This window comes from Alligator mississippiensis, chromosome 3, assembly GCF_030867095.1.
Source record: "Alligator mississippiensis isolate rAllMis1 chromosome 3, rAllMis1, whole genome shotgun sequence".
In the NCBI taxonomy this organism is placed as follows: domain Eukaryota; kingdom Metazoa; phylum Chordata; order Crocodylia; family Alligatoridae; genus Alligator; species Alligator mississippiensis.
In genome coordinates this window covers 189,447,887-189,467,769 of record NC_081826.1, presented here as the reverse complement: position 1 = coordinate 189,467,769, position 19,883 = coordinate 189,447,887, and the positions used below count along the sequence as shown (strand labels likewise).

The 19,883-nt window shown below is 42.6% G+C and overlaps 1 protein-coding gene across 1 annotated transcript in view; it reads left to right on the top strand.

Moving 5' to 3' along the window:
* LOC102558645 (programmed cell death 1 ligand 2) overlaps positions 1 to 19,883 on the top strand; it is a 39,987-nt gene that overhangs the window by 17,484 nt on the left and 2,620 nt on the right. The window contains exons 2-6 of the mRNA XM_006268902.4: positions 3,641 to 3,709; positions 8,260 to 8,622; positions 9,856 to 10,134; positions 10,822 to 10,962; positions 12,085 to 12,126. Coding sequence (XP_006268964.2) covers positions 3,655 to 3,709; positions 8,260 to 8,622; positions 9,856 to 10,134; positions 10,822 to 10,962; positions 12,085 to 12,126 — 880 coding nt within the window. The 5' untranslated portion in view covers positions 3,641 to 3,654. The remainder of the gene's footprint in view (positions 1 to 3,640; positions 3,710 to 8,259; positions 8,623 to 9,855; positions 10,135 to 10,821; positions 10,963 to 12,084; positions 12,127 to 19,883) is intronic.

Here is a 19,883-nt window from a genome sequence, read left to right as displayed (position 1 = left end):
TGATATGCTGAGATGTCAGCTTCTATGACTGCCTCCTATAGTCTCCTAGGGCACTTGTATACAATGTTGGCTTTTTCTAGCTAAAGATAATCCCTAGGTTTATTTCCCTCTTGCAATGTACCATGATGATTCTTTAGTTACTCTCAACTCCACCTTCGTACAATACAATACAATTTTATTTTGTATGGTCTCTTTTATTATGTATCAAAATGCGATACAAAATACAGTATGTATCTCAGACTGCTCTATACTACTGTAAGTATAACAAAGCGTTGTACACAAAACAGTAAATCTTTCAGTCACAAAGTTAATAACAGAAAAAGAATACATCTGACTAGAGAAGAGATCTGAAGAAGGATGGGCAGAGAACAGTGTGTTGTTATCCCTTGTGTGAGTCCTTCAGTCTGTTGCTAGTTCTAGTAATGTTGTTCATGACCTAACCAATTTGAATGATTTCTGAATGTAGGACTTGTTAAATGCTTTAGTAAAGTGCAAATGTTATATTTACAATGTTTATTTTTATCCACTGATTGTATAGTTAAAACTAAATAACCCCTGCCCCGGTTTGTCTGACAAGATTTATTTGTATTTGCTGCATGTAACTGATGATATCATTATCTTTTTGGCATTTAATTATTTCTGTAACTTTCTACTATCCTTTTATTAAAGTTAGAAGATAAACATAATAAATACATGTGTTTATAATGTGCCAACCTCTATCCTACACAAGTTCTTGGGGTACTTGAAAGGGGTGCTAGAGAGCAAATTTACCAAGTATCCCAGATTTAGTTCAAGGCAAAGGGTTAAGTAGTTGGATGGAATACTATTCTCCACCCACCTCTCTACTTTGGCTCCCCCTTTTACTGCTCCAGGTAATATTCATCTACAGGTTTCTAGACCCTGTGGAAACAGTGCCCAGAGCCAGAGCATTTAGAGCTCAAATTCTTTTCCTGCATTAAATATATATTCATAATGAGTAGAATTCATACCTGTATTGAGGGCTATGAATGGTCCTTGCACAGTATGGTCAGAGATTCTAATATTATAAAAGCCTAAATCTGTCTATCTGCCTGCCTGTCTGTCCATAACTCTTTACTTGTGCTCTGATTAGTTGACAAACAGCCAATCAGAGTGCAAAGAAGCATTCTGACAGAAGACAACCTGCCACCGTGATGGTGGGGACACATGGGATGGAGTGGCTGGCGAGGCCAGCACAGTGGCGGCACTCCATCCCAGCCCCCTCCGCCCCGGCATTCTTGACGGGCAATTGGCTAGTATTACTATAATTATTCATTAGATACTTTCCTATTAATTTAAAGTTAGCTACCTTTACTCACCTTTATCTGTTGCTATGAACACTTGTACACTATTTTAGAATGACACAGCCTGCCTGCCATGCTGAAAAAGATTAGTGCTTATTGAGCAGTGACAACATATAAGGCAGGTTCAGATTGGCAAGGAAGCTGACTGGTTTTCAGAACTGGAAAAGAGATCACACTTAATCATACTCCTCTTTTTGGTTGATGTTTTCTTGCATACAACACACCCTGAATAAGGCAGAATGAAGAAATAAGGAACAAAAATCTTTTGGGAAGTAATTAAGGAGCAGTAGCCCAGCTCGCTCATTGTTCTGCTCCCCATGGAGCCAGTACAAAGTTATTTTCACTTTCACTCAGCAGAGGTTTAAGCAGCAGAAACCACTGTTACTGTATTTTCTCACTTAGACTGTGCACCCTAATTTCAAGGAGTTTTTTTCTTTTTCAGAGAAAGGTGTATGTTGTATACAAGAAAATATGGTATTTTCAAGTTCTGTCTTTACTGATTATAGATATGCCTCCAGAGCCAAAAAGGAAAGAAAGGGTTAGGACGTGCTTATAAACCAACACATCCTTATTTATCCATTTACTCGGTTAGCTCCCCCCCAGTATCCCAGCCAGGGTAGCTGTGAGGGGCCTGTGAGGTGGGGGGCTTCCCTTCTCCCACCCCCCACCTGAGCCTCTTAACAGGGTCAGCAGACAGCTGCAGGCTTGGCTTTGTTGTGGCCAGAGCTGGGGAGGGGAGGCAGGGATGGGGAGGCTGCTGGAGTACCCTCACCTGCTGTCCAGGACTGGTGCAGGCAGGCTCGTGCTCCGCCCCCCACCCCTCCCTGCACCCAACACATGAATGCCTGTTTGGTTCAGTGGTGCTCTGACTCATGGCACTTTACAAAAAGCTCTAAAAGTTAGACTGCCTCTCCACCAGGCTGCCTAAACATCTGTAGGCACCTGTAGAGTGCCACAAACCTTAAGTAGTTTAGTCCCAAACAGTCCTTCTGACAGAGGCAAATATTTTATCTGTTTTAAAGGTGGGCAAATGGAGGTATAATGAATTTATGGCCTAAATTTCTAGAAATAATCCATTAGTTTTAGATGACTACCATGAGAAAGTTTGAGCCTGTATTTCTGAGGCACTGAGAATACACAACTTGAAACAAAATCAAAGAGACAGACCTTCGAAAATCTGACCCATAGTATCTTATATTAGTACCAAAACAATGAGGAACTAAAAATCTAATACCTTCCCCTATAATTATTTTTCTGTTGGAGTTTATAAATGTTCCTTGTATTTTATATTTCCTTATGTTTGCACCTGGTTCTGTAGTATTCACGTTTTTGGGTTGTTCTTCTGTGTGTGTGGTTATTTTTATTAAAAAAGAATTCCCTCTTTATTTTCCCATCTCATTAGCTCTGGCAGTCTTGGTTATTATAAACTTTCATTTTACTGATCTTTTTTGTTGGTTTGTTTACATATTTGAATGAAAAGTACAAAGAATTGACTGTTCTCAAGAAGCCAATGTCATGAAAAGCTGTTCACAATCAAACTGAACTAAGCTCTTTCAGATGCTTCTATTTACTGTCAATACAACAAGGTACTTTCTGGTGCATGATGTGTCATGGAGTGCAACAGAGAGGAAAAAGCTTCCCACTCCTGAAAGTCCCTTCACTGCAGGCAAATCTTTTCTAATCAGGCTAAGGACTAGTTGTCCCTGAAGTTTGCAAGATGAGTTGACGGACCTTGCTAGCATGCCTCCTGTATCCTTTATCAGTTTAGGACATGTACAATTGCTCAGTTCAGAGAGCTCACATATAAACCTCCACAAAGAGAGTGGGTGGTCTAAAGAGGAATTGAAGCCATGGCTGTTCCTTTACCAAAACTCAAAGGAAGCTAGACAGCTTCAGCTGAGGGAGTTAACTGAAATGTTTGCATATCCATGTGTAAGAATTTACCCTTCAGTAATTAATTCTGTTCAGGTATACCATTCCGACATGAAGTTATTGTAGTTACCAGAAGAAATGCCTGGTGTAAGTAAAGCCTAACTTCTTTGGAAACCCAAAAAATGATTTTAAAAACACAAAGTCAATATTGTAATAGTGGTTTCCCTTCAGTGCCAAAGTCCAGCGTTCCATGACATGCCATATGCGCTTGTGGATGGTTATCAGTGGAACATCCCTGGGCTCAGTTTCAGTGTAAATCCTATTTATTTTTGGTGACTTTTTACTGATTGTGAACCATGCCTGCTAAGTTAATGATTATGCTGCAGTACCTTTGGCACAGTGAGGCACTGGTGAGAGTTTAAATTGTTGACATTGTTGTGTTTTAGATTTTTCTGAGAAAATGTTCCGAATCCTGGCATTCCTGACTCTGAAGGCACAGCTCCACCTCATGACAGGTAAGACATCCTTTTTTTCAACTGTCATCAGTACAAGGTGTAAGAATTCTGCTACAGCCTGCAATAGGCATTTCAGAGTCTTCAGCCAATATTTTAAAAAATGACTAGTAATTTGGGGAAGCCTTGGTTGTGTAGTGTAGATACTTTATGGAGGCCTACTGTAGGTACTTCACAGAGGCCCAATTTTCAGAGGCTGAGTGCTCAGCACTCCCTGAAAATGAGATTTCTCATGTTGTGCATCCAGAAATCAAGACATGTATAGTTACTAGGGATTTTAAAAATCTTGGGTAATTTCCTCCAAATGGAACCTGTTGATTTTTCCACATGCAAGAAGTATGGGCTTTTTGGTAATATTTTTTATTGAACTAACTGCATAATTGGGAGAGATCTTAGAAAAGTTTGGGGGCACAATGCACCCTTCTTCAGATCCCATAAACAGCCATTTTATTAACCTATTCCTTCATGCTTCACTTTGCTTTTTACACCTCTTCTTATTGACCTATCTTCCATCAACATGGCAGGTGAATTCTTAAATCATCATTCTTAAATTATCAGAAATTTGTCAGGGGAACAAGTCAACAAACAGACATTTTTGTTCAGAACTGCTGATTCATCTAATTCAGGGGTGAGCAAAATGCAGCCCACGGGCTGGATGTGGCCCACCAGGCCATTCTATCTGGCCTGCGGGGCCCCTAAAAAATTTAGAAAGTTAGTATTTATCTGCCTCTGGCTGCCTGTCATGCAGCCCTCGATGCCTTGCCAAAACTCAGTAAGCAGCCATAATTGCCTGCCCCTGAATTTTGAAATACTTTGTGAACACGTGTTGGATTTTACAAACTTCTAGTGACACAGAGAAGAAATTAGTGTTAGTTTGAAGTCAGGCAGAAGGCAGGGTAAGACGGCACAATAGGAACTAACTCACTCAGATACGTAGGCAGGGTTCCTCCACAAATCCATCTCATTCCCTGACAATTCACTAGGCAGATTTCTGGAGACCCCAATATTTGCACGGGCTGTGGCTCTGGGTCTGCTGTACATATCGCTGCAGAGCTGGAAGCCAAGCCACAACTAGAGTCAGTGTTTTTAGTACTTTTAGGCTTCTGGCTGCTCAGAGGCCTTCAGCTTTCTAGTTCATTCCCAGTCTTCTAGCTTAGGTCTTCAGGCTCTGTTTCATATTGAACCTTTCTAACCAGTTGGTTTTTTTTCATATTGTGCTTTCTCTGTTAAGACTAAAAGAACCCTACATTTCAGCTTGAAACTGAATTGAATATTTTTCAGAATTTTCCATGGAACAGAAATTCAGTGCAACTACAATATATGACTTTAATTAGATAAAAGTGAAACTAACCAGCAAATAACAACAAAGGCCTCAAGGGACTGCAGCTGGATGCTCTTTGCTGCAGCTACATCTAGTCCAGTCCTATTGTTAAACTGTTCATAATTATTAAATATTTGTCTTGATGTAGCACTCAAAGGCCCCAATCAGGATCAAGGTCCAAAGGCCCCATATGCCAGTGCTGCATAAATGTATTAGAAGACACCGTTAGGGATGCAAGACAAAGAAAGTTTAGGGAAGAGATACCTTCTAGCTTAGTTCTCTCTCCCTTGATAACAGTAGTTTGGTCCTCTAGGGAATATATCAAGTATTCAGAGCTTTATTCAGATGGTATAAAGCCAGCTGAACTGCCTTTTTCAGACAGATCTCTTATGTAAGTATGTGGCTTTCTGTCACCATACTATGTGAGCATTTTGCAATCACACGCGCACACACACACACACACACACACACATCTATCTGTCTGTCTATTTATCTATCTTCACCACACCCCAAGAAGGTAGGAAAGTACAGCTATCCCTGTTTTTAAGATGGGGAACTGAGGTACTGAGAGATGAAGAGATGCACCTAAGGTCACTCAGAAGGTCACTTTATGGCATCAGGGAACTGAACTGTTTAGTCACAAACTTGTGAACCAATAGCTGAACCGTCTTCCTTCTTTAGAGCTGGCTCTGGGTGGGAGCCTGGCCAAACCAGCATGTCACCCTGGCTACTCGTGGCTGCTGCCACTTCCCCTAGTTTAATTCTTGTTTTTGCAGCCAGTGTAAATAGGGCAGCTTCAGGGCCAAGGCAAAAAGGGAGGTGATAAAAAAGAGGTCGATTTACTGACCCGTTCCTTCCTGCACCCTGTGCAGCAGGCCTGGAATGGAGAAGTTAGCCTTTCAACTAGAAAGAGACTAGCAGAATGTTAGAGGGAAGAGGGTGTGACAGGCTTTGAGGAGACTGAATTTCTGGGGTTCTGTCACTTATCCCTGTGCCCCTTTGATTTCACTAAAGGCTTCTTAGAAAAGAGAGAGGCCTGATTCTTCATTATGGCCCAGCTCAAGAATTAGGGCTCTAAGAAATTGATTGCAGATCCCAGCTCTTCAGCCAGGGAGTCTTGATGAACAGTCTGTCCTAGCTTTGACCACTACCCACAAACTTTCATGGGTGGATCAGGACAGAAACAACCCAAAACCAGGCATAATGAAGCTCCGCTCTCCCAATTCTCCTATACTACCATCCTCACCCATATCTTTACCTTTGCATAGTCTGTCTTTTCACATAGTCTGTCCTTTCCATTGTCTTGAGAAGGCAACTAGCATAGGAGGTAGTAAAATTGCTTTTGTCAGCTTTCTGTGGATGAAGACTTCCCCTGTGTAAGGGGAATTCTTCACTGACTGTCTCTGGACATTTTAAGATCACTTTGTACTACATAAATAGTACAAAACGGGCTTAGCAGACAAGAGAATTTAACTGAAAAGATGTGTGAAATGCTGCTCAGGATCAAACCTTCACGTTGCTTGTTCTTAAGATGCAAATGGAACTGATAGCACATGCATATTCCTTCTTTCTTTTTGTATTTCACTTTCACCACCAAGTGCATCTGAAACACCGTCTTCTGTGTAGATATTATCTCATAAATAATATAGATAGAAAAGGAAGTTGCATACAACTGAAAAAGCAACCACTCTACTAAAGAAAAATGAAACTTTTCTTACTGGTATGCCTAATTTATATTCAAAATGTAAGGACATGTAAATAATTATCTGCATTTCAGTTTTGCTTATCACTAAAACTATTTTCAAGCACTTCTGAATGACACCTACCAACATAGCTAACATTAAAATAAAAATAAAACATATTGAATGTTAAAGTGGAAATGACTTTGTAGCTCAACATTTTACGGAATAAACTATGTACAGGAATAAGTGTTTCAATGACTGTGGCCACGTCTACATGAGATGCTTACTGTGCAGTTGTTACTATGCAGTCATTTAGTACTTATTTATACAAGTACTAAATGATTGCACAGTAACTGGAGTTACTGTGCATGATGCTGACTACCCAGTAGCTTGTGACAACTGTGCAGTAGTGTTGTGTCACACTTCCTGCCATGCGACACTACTGCACAGTAGTCACGGCAGTCAGCGTTTCATGTAGATGCAGCCTGTATGGCTCTAATGTCACTCAGTGTACTAGAGGTGGCTAACTGAGTAGATCATTTTGCCTTAAGTGCATAAGTGACCTTGAACCTTATGCTGAAATAAGTGCATTGGCAGGATTCATTGAGCTCATTCACAAGAGTGAGGTGCTACTCCCCATGAGTATATGTGATAGAATCAAAACTGCAGTGATAAGTCATGACTCTACTGTGTGGTCCTCCTTGTTCATACATTCCTTTGGGCAGATGTACTTACAATGGGCAAAAAAATTTGCATTTGTGTAATATCCCAAAAGTTACACTTGATTTACACTGGTTAAACCAGTGGTTCTCAATCAGGGTTCTGTGAAACCCTGGAGTGCTTTGAGATCTTTTTAAGGGTGCAATACGGTGCTGCATAATATTAGCACTGTTAGATGTGAAAACAACCATATGATTCACAAGATAAACACAGGGATTGCAAATAAGAATCCATAAGACTGACCGACTGTGATCTTTCTGATTACTTTGCAGCAAAACAATTGCTCTAATATTTTTCCATAGTCAAGCAACAAATGAAAGCTAAGAACTGGCATCTGCTGAGGGGTGCCTTGAATCTCAAAAGGTTGAGAACCATTGACTTAAAGGTTTAGAATCGCCACAAATAGTTGTTCCTTGTCATGGAACATCCAGACCTAACAGTTACACTTGTAATTTGTAACTTGTATAAGTTCCAAATCTGTATATTTGTCATTCCAGATGGGTCTTCCTTATATAATGGTCCATCCAAAAACAATCATGAGTTATTTCTGAAAAAAATATTTCTGTAGAGAACCTCAGCTTGTTCTTTGTTCTTCCTCTGTTTTTTTGGACTCCGAAATCAGTATGAAATAAAGATAAATTTTATTTTATTGCTACCTGTACGGTAAAAACTGTTACTGGTAGTACCAAAATAAAGCAAAAGGGCTGCAAAGTCAAAGACTACTCAATAGTTGTGAATGTTTGATGACTTGCCACCTTTTGTCTTAGAGGCAAAATTAGAGGGAAAGTTATAATGTGTGCCTACCGGGTATCATGATTTTTTTCTCTTAGCTTTATTCGTAGTTGAAGTTCCCCAGGAACTATACACTGTAGAATATGGAAGCAACATCACCATGGAATGCAGGTTTCCAGTGAATGGAGAGTTAAATCTAAAACTCTTAAGTGTTGTTTGGGAGCAAAAAGAGCAAAAAGAACAGGAATCCAAAGAGGTCTACACCCTTCACAAAGGAGAGGAAATCCTTCAATCCCAACACAGCAGCTACCAGGGAAGAGCAACATTGTTACATGATCAGTTGAAATTGGGACGCTCTGTGCTTCAAATCATAGATGTCAAGCTCATGGATGCAGGGTCTTACCGCTGTCTCATTGACTACCAAGGAGCTGATTACAAATACGTTATTTTGAAAGTAAAAGGTTAGTGACCAGACTCTTGCACATGGGTAGCGGGTTAATTAAAAGTTTGTTTTTTACATGCTAAAATCAGCATTAAACTTCTCCTTTTGCTACAAAATTCTTTGGCTTAACCCATGGATACACCAGGACATCACTTGAGGTAGCTGGTTGAGAGAGAGAGAGAGAGTAAAGGTGACCTTTTTGCCACCTTTTCTTGGCTTCTGAAGCCTGCTTTGATCTCAGTACTACTTGAAGCAGCCATCTATTAACCATCCAAATAGCTGGGCATTCCATAAGTGATTGTCCCTGTTGGAGCAGGCCCTTGTTGTCTTATGTGTTTCTAGCAGCCTAATATATAATAATAACATATATAAGTTGTTAAGCAATAATTTGCACCAATTTAACTAAGGGCAGAGCTTGCACCAAGGCCCTTGTTACTAATCATGCCATGGCAATGAGCTTGCAAGGGAGAAACCTTTCTTGTGCAATCAGGGAGATGCTAGTGGTCCTTTGGCTTGGGCTTGCAAGGACTGACTCTGTTTCATTCCAATATGATGATAATGCCACAGCTGTCTCTTACCTGACATCACTCAAACATTCTAAATGTCCATTTTTCTCCCAGATGGCCCAAATTATTTTTATTATATCACTACTATGATTTCATTTATGACAGTAGTGCCCAGAGACCCTGATGGTGCCCCATTGTGCTAGGCTTTAGTATTCTGTAGATCAGGGGTTGTCAACTGGGAATACGTGTACCCCTGGGGGTACTTGAGAAGGCCCTAGGGTGTACACATGGGCAGGCACGGATGGAGCACTGCCACGTAGTATCCCATGCTGCCATGCAGGCTCTGCCTGCCCAGCTAGATGTGGGGGGCAGGAGAAGCTTGCACGTGGCAGCTGCTGCCACTATGCATTCAGTTGCGCGCTACCTGCCCCCTTCCCCTGCATCTTGGGGCCAAGGGCACACTGACCCCAAAAGGTTGAAAACCCCTGCTGTGGATCCATGGATTCCAAACTCACTATTTACTATTGATCTTCAAGGAGTTAACTGAAGAAAAAGGAGTTATTGTAGGCCTGAAAAGGATTGAACAGTCACTTCCATCATTTCAAAGTCAAAGGGCATCTGATATACATATATTGTAAAAAGAGAGGGAGGAAGGGAGAAATAGTAAAAAATATTTTTAGCAGTAACTTTACTATTTTTAACAGTGAGTAAAATCTTTCACAGTAACTCAACTTGTTCTTATGCAGCTTCCTACAAGAAAATACACATCCAAGGAAAAAATAAACCGGATGAAGAGAAATTGGTTTTAACTTGCCACTCGGAAGGATTTCCCCCGGCTGAGGTGTTCTGGCATAATGAAAAGAATCAGAGTGTGTCTGCAAATACTACCTACACACTGACCACAGATGGACTATACAATGTCACCAGTATTGCAACAGTCAAGCCAGAAACAGGAGAAAACTATAGCTGCATGTTCTGGAATAAAGAATTGAATGAAGCAACTTTGGCTTCTGTTTCCACATTAGGTTTGTATCTCTCTTTGAATCTCTTTGAATTTGTACATGGGGGCTTCCCCAAAAGGGTGAATGTGAGTGTATGACTGATTGATTCTAAAAACAGATTACATGCTTTTATAGATATATTTTTTATATATGTAATGCATGATTGACTGTAGGAAGTTGTGATGCAGCCTAATATAATGCATTACTACAATCACTGATATTATTTCCTAGAAAGCAGTGTGGCATTTTTTAAAAGGAAAATAAGACAGACATTATATTTGCCTTTGGAAATCTGCCATTTTATTAATGTTTCTGAACTCAGTTCACTATAGACACTTTTGTCATTTCTCTTCTAAATTCTAGGATAGCTCCTGTTTGCCCAGTTGCCAGTACAATGGTATTCCTCAATATATACCTCCAATACGCTTGGCACTCTATTGCCTGGAATTGTATCTAAATAATCTTCAGTATACATACTGCTGATTTATAATGGCACTTGCTAAATTGCCATGCATAGGATGGACCAACAGTTATTTACTATAATGTCCCATTACAACAATATGGCAGGGGGCCTTAAAAGTGTACATAAAAATTTACACTGACTCAGTGTAGTGATCTTATGCTTTGCCAGCATGGTACAAAGAGACCTTAATACAAATGAGAATCAGACTGGATTATTTTATAAACTATATTTGCTTATTTTTTTAATAGGTCTAGTCAGTTCGGAAAATGTTGGACAAAAACCTCCAATCTTATTTATCGTCCCAACGTGTGTAATAGCAGTTATTTTCCTATCTGCAATCTTGATTTTTTGGAGGAAAAAAACATTTACAAAGTTTCATGGGAAAAAAGGTACATTTTTACTTTTTTAAACACATTTTCTCTCTTCTACTTTGCACTTAAGTGACCTTTCAGAACCCAGATGATCTCTAATCTGAAAGAGACAGATTGCTTCATTTGTGTCTGCTTTTATTTTCCTCATCACATAGCTTTATACATGATCCAGATTATATGAATACAATTATGCTATATGCCACACAGGAAACCCTCACTATTTGCAGGTTCAGCACTTGCGGTTTCAAATATTCATGAATGCCAAACCCACTACTTAAATACACTTAAAGGAGCTCCTTGGGAGCTCTGTGCTTGCCCCCATGCCCTCCCACATGCCAGGGGCACTGAGTTCATGAATGCAGACAGCATTCACAAACACAGTGCCTTATTTGCAGATTTTGCTGTTTATAGGGGATATGAGAACCTATGCCCTGCAAATGGTGAGGGTTGCCTGCACTCTGTTGGTGACAACCATCAATCCTCCTGGATCATGGTGATCATGAGAGCCACCCAGATCTTCCTGAGCAGGAATTTTTTGGAGGAATGGAGGCTGCCCAGACCTTCCATCCTCCCTTTAGGCAACTGAGACAGAATCCAAAGACCAGACTGAGTCCAGATGTTTGGTGCTTCCATGGCTGTAGTTGTGTAAGTGTCTGGGAATCAAACCCAGGTCTCCTGCATACTAGACAAAGATTCTACCACTGAACCACAGGGGACTCCCATGCTCTGTTAGAATAATATTATCCATATCTATTTGTTATATTTGGTTTACATTCTTCCACTCCTATCTTCTACTATATGAAGAAAAACAGAGTGGAAAGCCAATAACAGGTAGTAGCCTATTATTCCTCTCTGGTCTTGTTACTGAATCATCTCTCCTGTAGATGAGCTTTAATTCCTGTGATACACAGCTAAATTGGAATAAGGATGATAGGTCAATTCTTGTAGCAAAGAACAGAAGGGTTTGACACTGTAGTTGGAGAAGAAAAGAACTTTGGAGAAACCTATGAAAAGTTTAAGAGCCATAAGCATAAGAAAAGCCCAAAAAACCTGTTTGGGATCTACAAATTTATTGGATTGGATTGTTACTTTTTAAGTAAAATTTTCTAATGAGTGTTTGCCTACATTTGCTTTTAACAGACAAAAGACGACAAATCCATCATTTATCAAGGGAAGAGAACAGTAAGTCACAGATCTTCAAACTTTCTGTTTATGGCTTTTTCTTTCAAATAGTACCATCTGCATCAATAGATGAACATTTAAAGCATGATAATGCATGAGGAAACACTATGGAATTTAGAGTCTAAATGCTACTTTCCTTAAAACTATTATAATCCTAGTAAGAATGCTTTTCAGATTCTAAATATAGTCCCATAGCTTTCCAGACAACACCAACATTTGTAAATGACAAAGTACAAGTTATCTCCCTTCTGAGGCTGTATGCTTTCTGGTGGATATCAGAGTTTTCCACACTTCAATCTGGAACTGTAAAGGATGCTCAGTTAACTCCGTTTCAGAAAGCATGAAGTTTTCTGTAGTGGCGATTTATAACTGTTCATACTTCTCCTTCGTCTTTTGACTCAGATTCAGTATAAGAATTGATGTGGCATTTGTCTGGAGAGTATTTCCTGTCCTAATAGATTAACTTGATAACCTAATAGGTCTTTTCCCATCTTTAGCTGTTATGAATGAATAACTTTCTTTGACACATTGAAATTTCTGCATAGTAAAGGGCAGGTAATTTCCAAATATCTCAGACTTTCACAAACCATATCACAATAGAACTTTCACTTTAAAAAACAAGACAAATATCAAGCTATAAACACTGATAACATAGCTCTAAAAATCCCTGTTTCTATAGTCAGGTTTGTGATACTGTAGTTGAAAATCTGCATAAAGGAGTTCATTCAGCATTACATGCTCTTAGTCAATAACATTTTGAAGACAGAGCCAAGAGAAAATCAGCATGGAAGATTGTTTTTTTGCCAGGGACTAGATTCCATAGGTTATAGCTAAAATAATGGGTGTATTCTGATAAGGCTGACTTGTATCATAATGTGGGTACAAGTGAGTCTGACTGGCCAAATTAAAATTTTCCTGACACATGTATCCCACATGGCATGTGGTCAGTGTAGCTGATTTTGTTTTACCAACCTGCTTCTTAAACTCATAATAAAGATGTGCAAAGAGAGAGGGATAGTGGCTACAAAGTTGCAGTACTCTGACAATTTCTGGTGCTAAAATGCTCAAATTGCTAGAATGGTCTCTTGAAAGCCACTGGAACTGGTCATCTGAGCATCCTTGAGACTGCTTTAAGTTTCTCCATGGGCTAACACTGCTCCCAAGACCCAAGTATACAGAACACAACTCTGGCACATATGAGATTTTGGTCCAATATTGGGAATAGCCTTTGGAGAAGCAAGCTGAAGTTTTTAAGAATATCCATCTCATACCTTCTCCAAAGTTCAAATCAAATTGAAAATCTGTTCCATTTTCCCACAATAAAAAGACAAATCAGAAGGTAGCCTGGTGACAAGATGACTCTGAGCTTGTACAGAAGAAGCATAGATTAGGAACTGGATTAATGAAAAATGGGTTCTTCATAGACTCAATGGGTGTGTCCACACATGCAAGCATGTGTGCTTGCAGCAGCTCAAATAGAAGCAGTGCAAATTTGAGCCAGGGCTTTTTGCCTCAGTGCACGTGCTCAGACATGCACTTCGGTGCGGAGCAAATTGTGCCACTTGGGGCAAAATAACCCTGCCTGGTTCCTCCCGGATCTGCAGCCAGGGGGACCTAGAGCCCGGGGCCAGCTGTCCCCAGCAGTATAAAAAGCTGCCCTGTCCTGGCCTCATCCATACAAAAAGCTATCCTGGCAAGCAGCTGAGGTCTACTCGCTCTCAGGAGCTTCTGGGGCCCAGCCACTTGGTACCTGGGGACACTACCCCTTGTGCCAGCTGAACTGCTGCAGCAGCATCCCAAAACCATTTTTAAAAATACCCCCAAATCCATGTTTTTCCACAATCAAAATAAAAGACCAGTCTACGCACACACATATATATCTAGAGAGAGAGAGAAAGAGAGAGAGAGCAAGAGCGCACGATCTGTTGGGCAATGCTTTATTGGTATATTTACAATGTTAAAGCAATGTGGAAGCCTACCAGTGTCTCTATCGTCATGATAAAATAAATTCTAAATACCTATATGTGTTGATGTGTACTTTTGCTTTTCCTCGCACATGATGGGTGTGTGATGGCAGGATGTAGTGTTTGCAGGAAGTGGGTGGGAAGGCATGTGGGGGAAGGCAGATGGGTGTCTGTGGAGGATGTGGGTTGGTGTATGGGTAGGTGTGGACAATTGCTAGGGGGACTGTGGGTGTGGGGGACCTTGTGGGGGGGCTGCTCAGAAGGGGTGGGTCCCCTGGTCCTCACAGGGTGCAGCCCCCCCCACACAGCACATGGCATGCCCCCCCCACCAGGGCCCCAGCTCCCCTCTGGAGGGCCACAGTCCCTATCCCCCACAGGGCCCCAGCCCCCCTGCCCAGAGTCCCAGGCACCCTGGAGGGCCACAGCCCCCACTCCAAGGGTCTCAGCTCCCCTTGGAGGGCCACAGCCCCCCTGCCCAGGGTCCCAGGCATGCTGGAGGGCCATAGCTCCACCTGCCCAGGGTCCCAGGAACCGTGGAGGGCCACAGCCCCCCTGCCCAGGGCCCATAACTTACCTTTAGCAGCAGCAGTGGGAGTGGGGCACTTTGAGCCATGGCAGCAGGACCCGGTACAGCACATGGGGACCACGTGCCAGGCCCAGCCATGTTTTGCCACTCTTGGGGACTGTCTGCCACTTGGCCGGGCCAGGCCCTTGGTGGCAGGACCCGGCGCGGCACGTGGGGACTGCGTGCTGAGCCCAGCTGAGTTCTGTCGCCTTTGGGGCCCCTCAGTCACCTGACCAGGCCGGGCTCATGGCAGCAGGACCCAGCGCAGCATGCGAAGACTGTGCACCGCACCCAGATGGGTCCTGCCAGCCCTGGGGCTGCTCCTGCTGGCCGGCCAGCCTGGCTAGGCAGCAGGAGCAGCCCCAAGGCCAGCAGGACCCATCTGGGCATGTCACGTGGTCCCCGCATGCCGCGCTGGGTCCTGCCACCAAGGGCCCTGCCCGGCCAGGCAGCAGAGGGGCCCCAGGGCCAGCAGGATCCGGCTGGGCGCAGCACGCGGTCCCTGCATGCCACACCGGATCCTGCTTCTGTCCCGCTGTGCCTGCAGGGGTGTGGTGCATGGTGGGACCTGGTCCAGCCCCATGTGGCTCACTAGTCTTGTTTTGCACCGGAGTGGGTCACACGGCTCAGGGAGGCACACGTCCTGTGTGTGCCTCCCGGAGCCCTGAGACCTGCTTTGGTACAAAGCTGGACTAGTGAGCTGCACAGGGCTGGGCCAGGTCCATACCCCCTGCAGCCCCAGGGACATCCCCCCTGCCACTCCCCAACCCGCCCCCCACATCCCCCTGCTATCCCTCACCCACCCACACCCATGACCCCCCCCCACCCCCCCCGCACCCCCCGCACACACTTACCTTGGACAGCAATGGGGGCCGGAGGCAGCAGGAGAACAAAAGAGATGCTCTGGCTGACCCCAGAGCGTTTCTTTTGGAGGACTGACTCCTGACTCCCTGGCATGGTCTGGGACCATGCCTTGCTCCACTCTTCTGCAGAGCAGTTTTTTTTGATCCCTGGATATCCAGGGGTCTAATTTTCTCCCCACACTGCAACGTTGTGTTGGGACCCAGGGCAGCCGGCCAGCAGCTCTCCCTGACTCCCACCCAGGCAGATAAGGGTCCGAGGCCTTAGAAGGCCGTCAGGCGGGTACTTGTGATGCTTGGAGTGGAATTAATTAGGCGGACGTTTATCGGTTGCAAAGCAAGATTATTTACTCACGCCATCAAGGTGGTGAAAGACGGAGGTCAAAGATATTTGGTTAGTTATAGCTTAAAGTTCGTAGGTCATAGGTCGGTCTGCATAAGAGTTTGGTGGTCGGGCAGAAGGTTGGGCCGGCAGGTCGTTGATTTATGTCTGAGATAAGGTCGAAGACGGGGGGGCGAACTGGCAAGTGATCAAATTGTCAGTTACTCTGACGCATACGTTCAGAGGTCTCCAGGTTGCATGTGCGGAGGTCTCCCCTTCTTCACGGAAGTGAAGACGGGTTTTATTTGTGTAATAGCCAATTGCTTTTCGCCACATCATAAATTTAATTAGAATCGCCAATTATCTAGCGGTCTTCGCTAGGGTGTTATCATAGGGTTACTCCTTGTTTTCTTTAACCAATTATAATGATTTATGTAAAGCAAAGAAGGCAAAAGTTTGTATCTCTGTTAGTGGCGCAGCAATAAATTTCTTTTTGACATGCGCAGCAAAAAAGCAGTTACTATCATTATTGTTAACCCTTAGTTAACCTAGTGCAGAAAAAAACTGCTTTGAATGGTTTTACTTGCTTGTGACATGGGCACTACTCAATTGGGTTTGTGACACTTTGCAGCATGGGGAACATTTTTTCGTTCCTGCATGTTCCTCTTGCCTCGCCTCAAAGGGGTTTGAGACGGGGCAAGAGGCACATATGTGCTCGTCTGGACGCGCCCTGTGAGTCTGAGTGATATTTAGTGCAGATTTCCTTCAAATGTCCAATACAGTAATCAGCACCGACAGCAGTCCCTTGATTCAAGGATGATCTCTGCCACGACTCATTAATGGGTCTTGAAGTGATTTAAGTGTCCAATCATTGAGCCACAGACCCATCTGCAGAAGTTGCAGGTCCTTAAGTGGGAGAGAATAGATTGTAGGCTAGGATTTCTCCCCTTTTCCTTCCTCTGCTCTCTTTTCTCTGCTTTGAGAGCAAGATGCTTTACCTTGAAACAGGCTGCCACTAGTTTGAGGTTGTGGCGCCACTGGAGTCAGTCAGCAGCCAGCTCCTCTCAGCTCTTGATGTTAGCATCCATTCTTTTGAGGTATGCCTTCAATGTGTCCTTGTAGTGTTTCCTTTGGATAACATGACATCTCAGGCTATTATTAAGCTGGGAGTAAAGTACTTGTTTTGGGCATCTGTACACAATGTCCGGTGCAGTGAAGTAGGTGCTTGAGGATCACTGACTCAGTGCTGGAAATATTCACTTCAGCAAGGATGCTGGCATTTGTGCAACAATCTTCCTATTTAATATGGAGGATTTTCCACAGGCATTGTTGGTGATACCTTTCTAGGCTTTTGAGATGCTGATGACACACACTTTTCATATCCATAGAGGATAGTGGGGATGATGACTGCATTGTAAACTTAGATCTTGCTGTCTTTCTGGAGATTGTGATGAATAAAGACATACTGAAGCAATTTCCCAAAGAAGACACTTGTGCACCAGATCCTGTTCTGGATCTCCTCATTGGTGTTTGCATTCTGAGAGAGAGGTGTCTGCAGAGGTAGGGAAAGTGCTTGACAATCTCCCAGGTCTTTTCCTCAATGGTAATTTGGGACAGAGTGTCACATTCATGTCCCAGGGCAGGCTGATAAAGCATTTTAGTCTTCGCCATGTTGAGAGAGGATCAAAGTTCAGCAGGCTTCTACAAAACGATCCAACTGTCTGGAGATTTTCCTCATTGTGCTCAAGGATGGTGCAGTTGGCATACTGAAGACACAAAGACACTAATACTACAACCTGAATGGCAATACACTAATATTAATTGGGACTATATGCAAACCAAACCAAACCAAACCAAAACAAAACATTTGTGCTGTCCTAATTAAACATTTTCAATGGTAAAGCTTAAGTAGAAGAAGCCAATTTCTTCTCTCTCAAACACTATAAAAATGCCAGTGGAATTGTTCCCAATGCAAAGGAGAACAGAACTGCTAAACTAAAGCCTTCAGGCAAGCTAAGACCTGGAGCAGAGCTCTTTAATACATGCCCAGGCATAAGCCTAATGCATATTGTTTAAGCATATGTATAGCGTGGCTTCTCATGATTTTCTGGCACATAGCTGTAGAATTTTTTGACTGGTCCCTGTCACATACTTCAATAAGTATGTTAGATATTACTCTAAAGCACACTAAAATGAAGAGTTTGAAAAGGAAGGTAACAATTCACTGCTATGTTAGCTGCTCTGTGGTTTTTTTCTACTTCCTCATTTTAATGACCAAACATCTTTTGCAGTGTGCAGTAAATCATATGATCACTATCTATGTTTCTCAGCATCAAGTGTTTTAAGAAACACTGGAAAGAACCTTTTTTCCATGATGAGTATGTATTTGAAGTATAAACGCTGCTGATATGCCTGATAATGCCTTGGAAGTGATCTGTAGCATGTTAGTTTGAGGAACAATGGTTGTCCATGTTCTATGTTCTGAACTGTACAACTAGAACTGCATCAGCAATAAGGATTTAGAATATTTTACTGAATTATTTAGACCATAATTCTTCAAACAGTTATGCAATGTATAAATTGTGTTTAAAAGTACTCTTCTTGGATTTCATTTGGGTAGGCTTTAGCATTTTTGTTGTTCACCTCTACTGGGTCATTTTGAAAGTCTCCCACAGCTGGCTATAAGTACAGAAAGGTCCAAGTTCTCCCATCCTAATGGTCTATAGCAGCAGTCATAAATGTTTTGGGCCAGAATGGCCTATCTTAGTTTCTAGGTTGGCCAGCATTAGGACCTGGCCTAAATGTGATGTGGCACAGGTGAATCCTCTTCCACTGAACACAACTGAAACTCCAGTTCTGCAGACCAGATCCAGTGGCTCCACAGGCTAGATCTAGCCCACAGGCTGTAGGGTGCTGACCCCTGGTCTATAGGACTAGCACAATTGAGGCACGCCCAGTTTCTGTAGCCAACAGCACATAGGGGAGTGATGTAGCTAACATTGCATCTTTACCTCCACAACCTGAATGACCAGGTGCCATTTAATTAGAGGTAGTCTTTGGCCTGATTGCCGAGCACAGCTTAAATTCATGTCTTTGGAACAATAGTGGGAAGCCCTAGATGGTTTGCTACCATGCCCTACACTGCCTATAAGCAGTAAGTTAAAATATGTTATTCTGTATTTAGCGCTGTATAGTATGAAATAAAGATTATGCACTACCTATTTGATATATTGGTTCCTGGTAAGCAGCGTTTCAGTAACTTCAGCACAGTTAAATCATTGCTATTTGTGCAGCATCATTAGTGTGAATGACACTTTGCAGACCGAAGTGTCTTTCTAGGTCCAAGCTATGAAAGAAGGAAAAGAGATTTTTTCATGACGATTGTGCTCAAAGCAGTTGTGATGTAGCAGACAAGCTGCTCTGCTGAAGTTAGCACACTACTTCTGACATATGTATGTAAGGACACAGTCACACATATGTGGTAACAAGTAAATTAAATTTATTATAACATGTTTAAAAATAACACCTAAATAATTAAGGGCCACCTAGACAGGCTCAGGAAATGGGTGGACAAGAACCTGATGGTGTGTAACACTGAAAAATGTAAGGTTCTCCACCTTGGGAGGAAAAACCTGCAGCATGCTTATAGGCTCAGCAGTGCTACGCTGGTTAGCACTACAGACGAAAGGGACTTGGGGGTCATGATTGACCACAAGATGAACATGAGCCTTCGATGTGATGCTGCGGCTGTAAAGCAAGCAAAACAGTGGCTTGCATCCACAGATGCTTCTCAAGCAAATCCCAGGACGTCATTCTCCCCTTGTACTCGGCCTTGGTGAGGCCGCAGCTGGAATACTGCATCCAGTTTTGGGCTCCACAATTCAAAAAGGATATGGAGAAGCTTGAGAGAGTCCAGAGGAGAGCCACGCACATGATCAGAGGTCAGGAAAACAGACCTTATGATGAGAGGCTGAGAGCTATGGGACTCTTCATCCTGGAAAAGCGCAGGCTCAGGGGTGATCTGGTGGCCACCTACAAGTTTATCA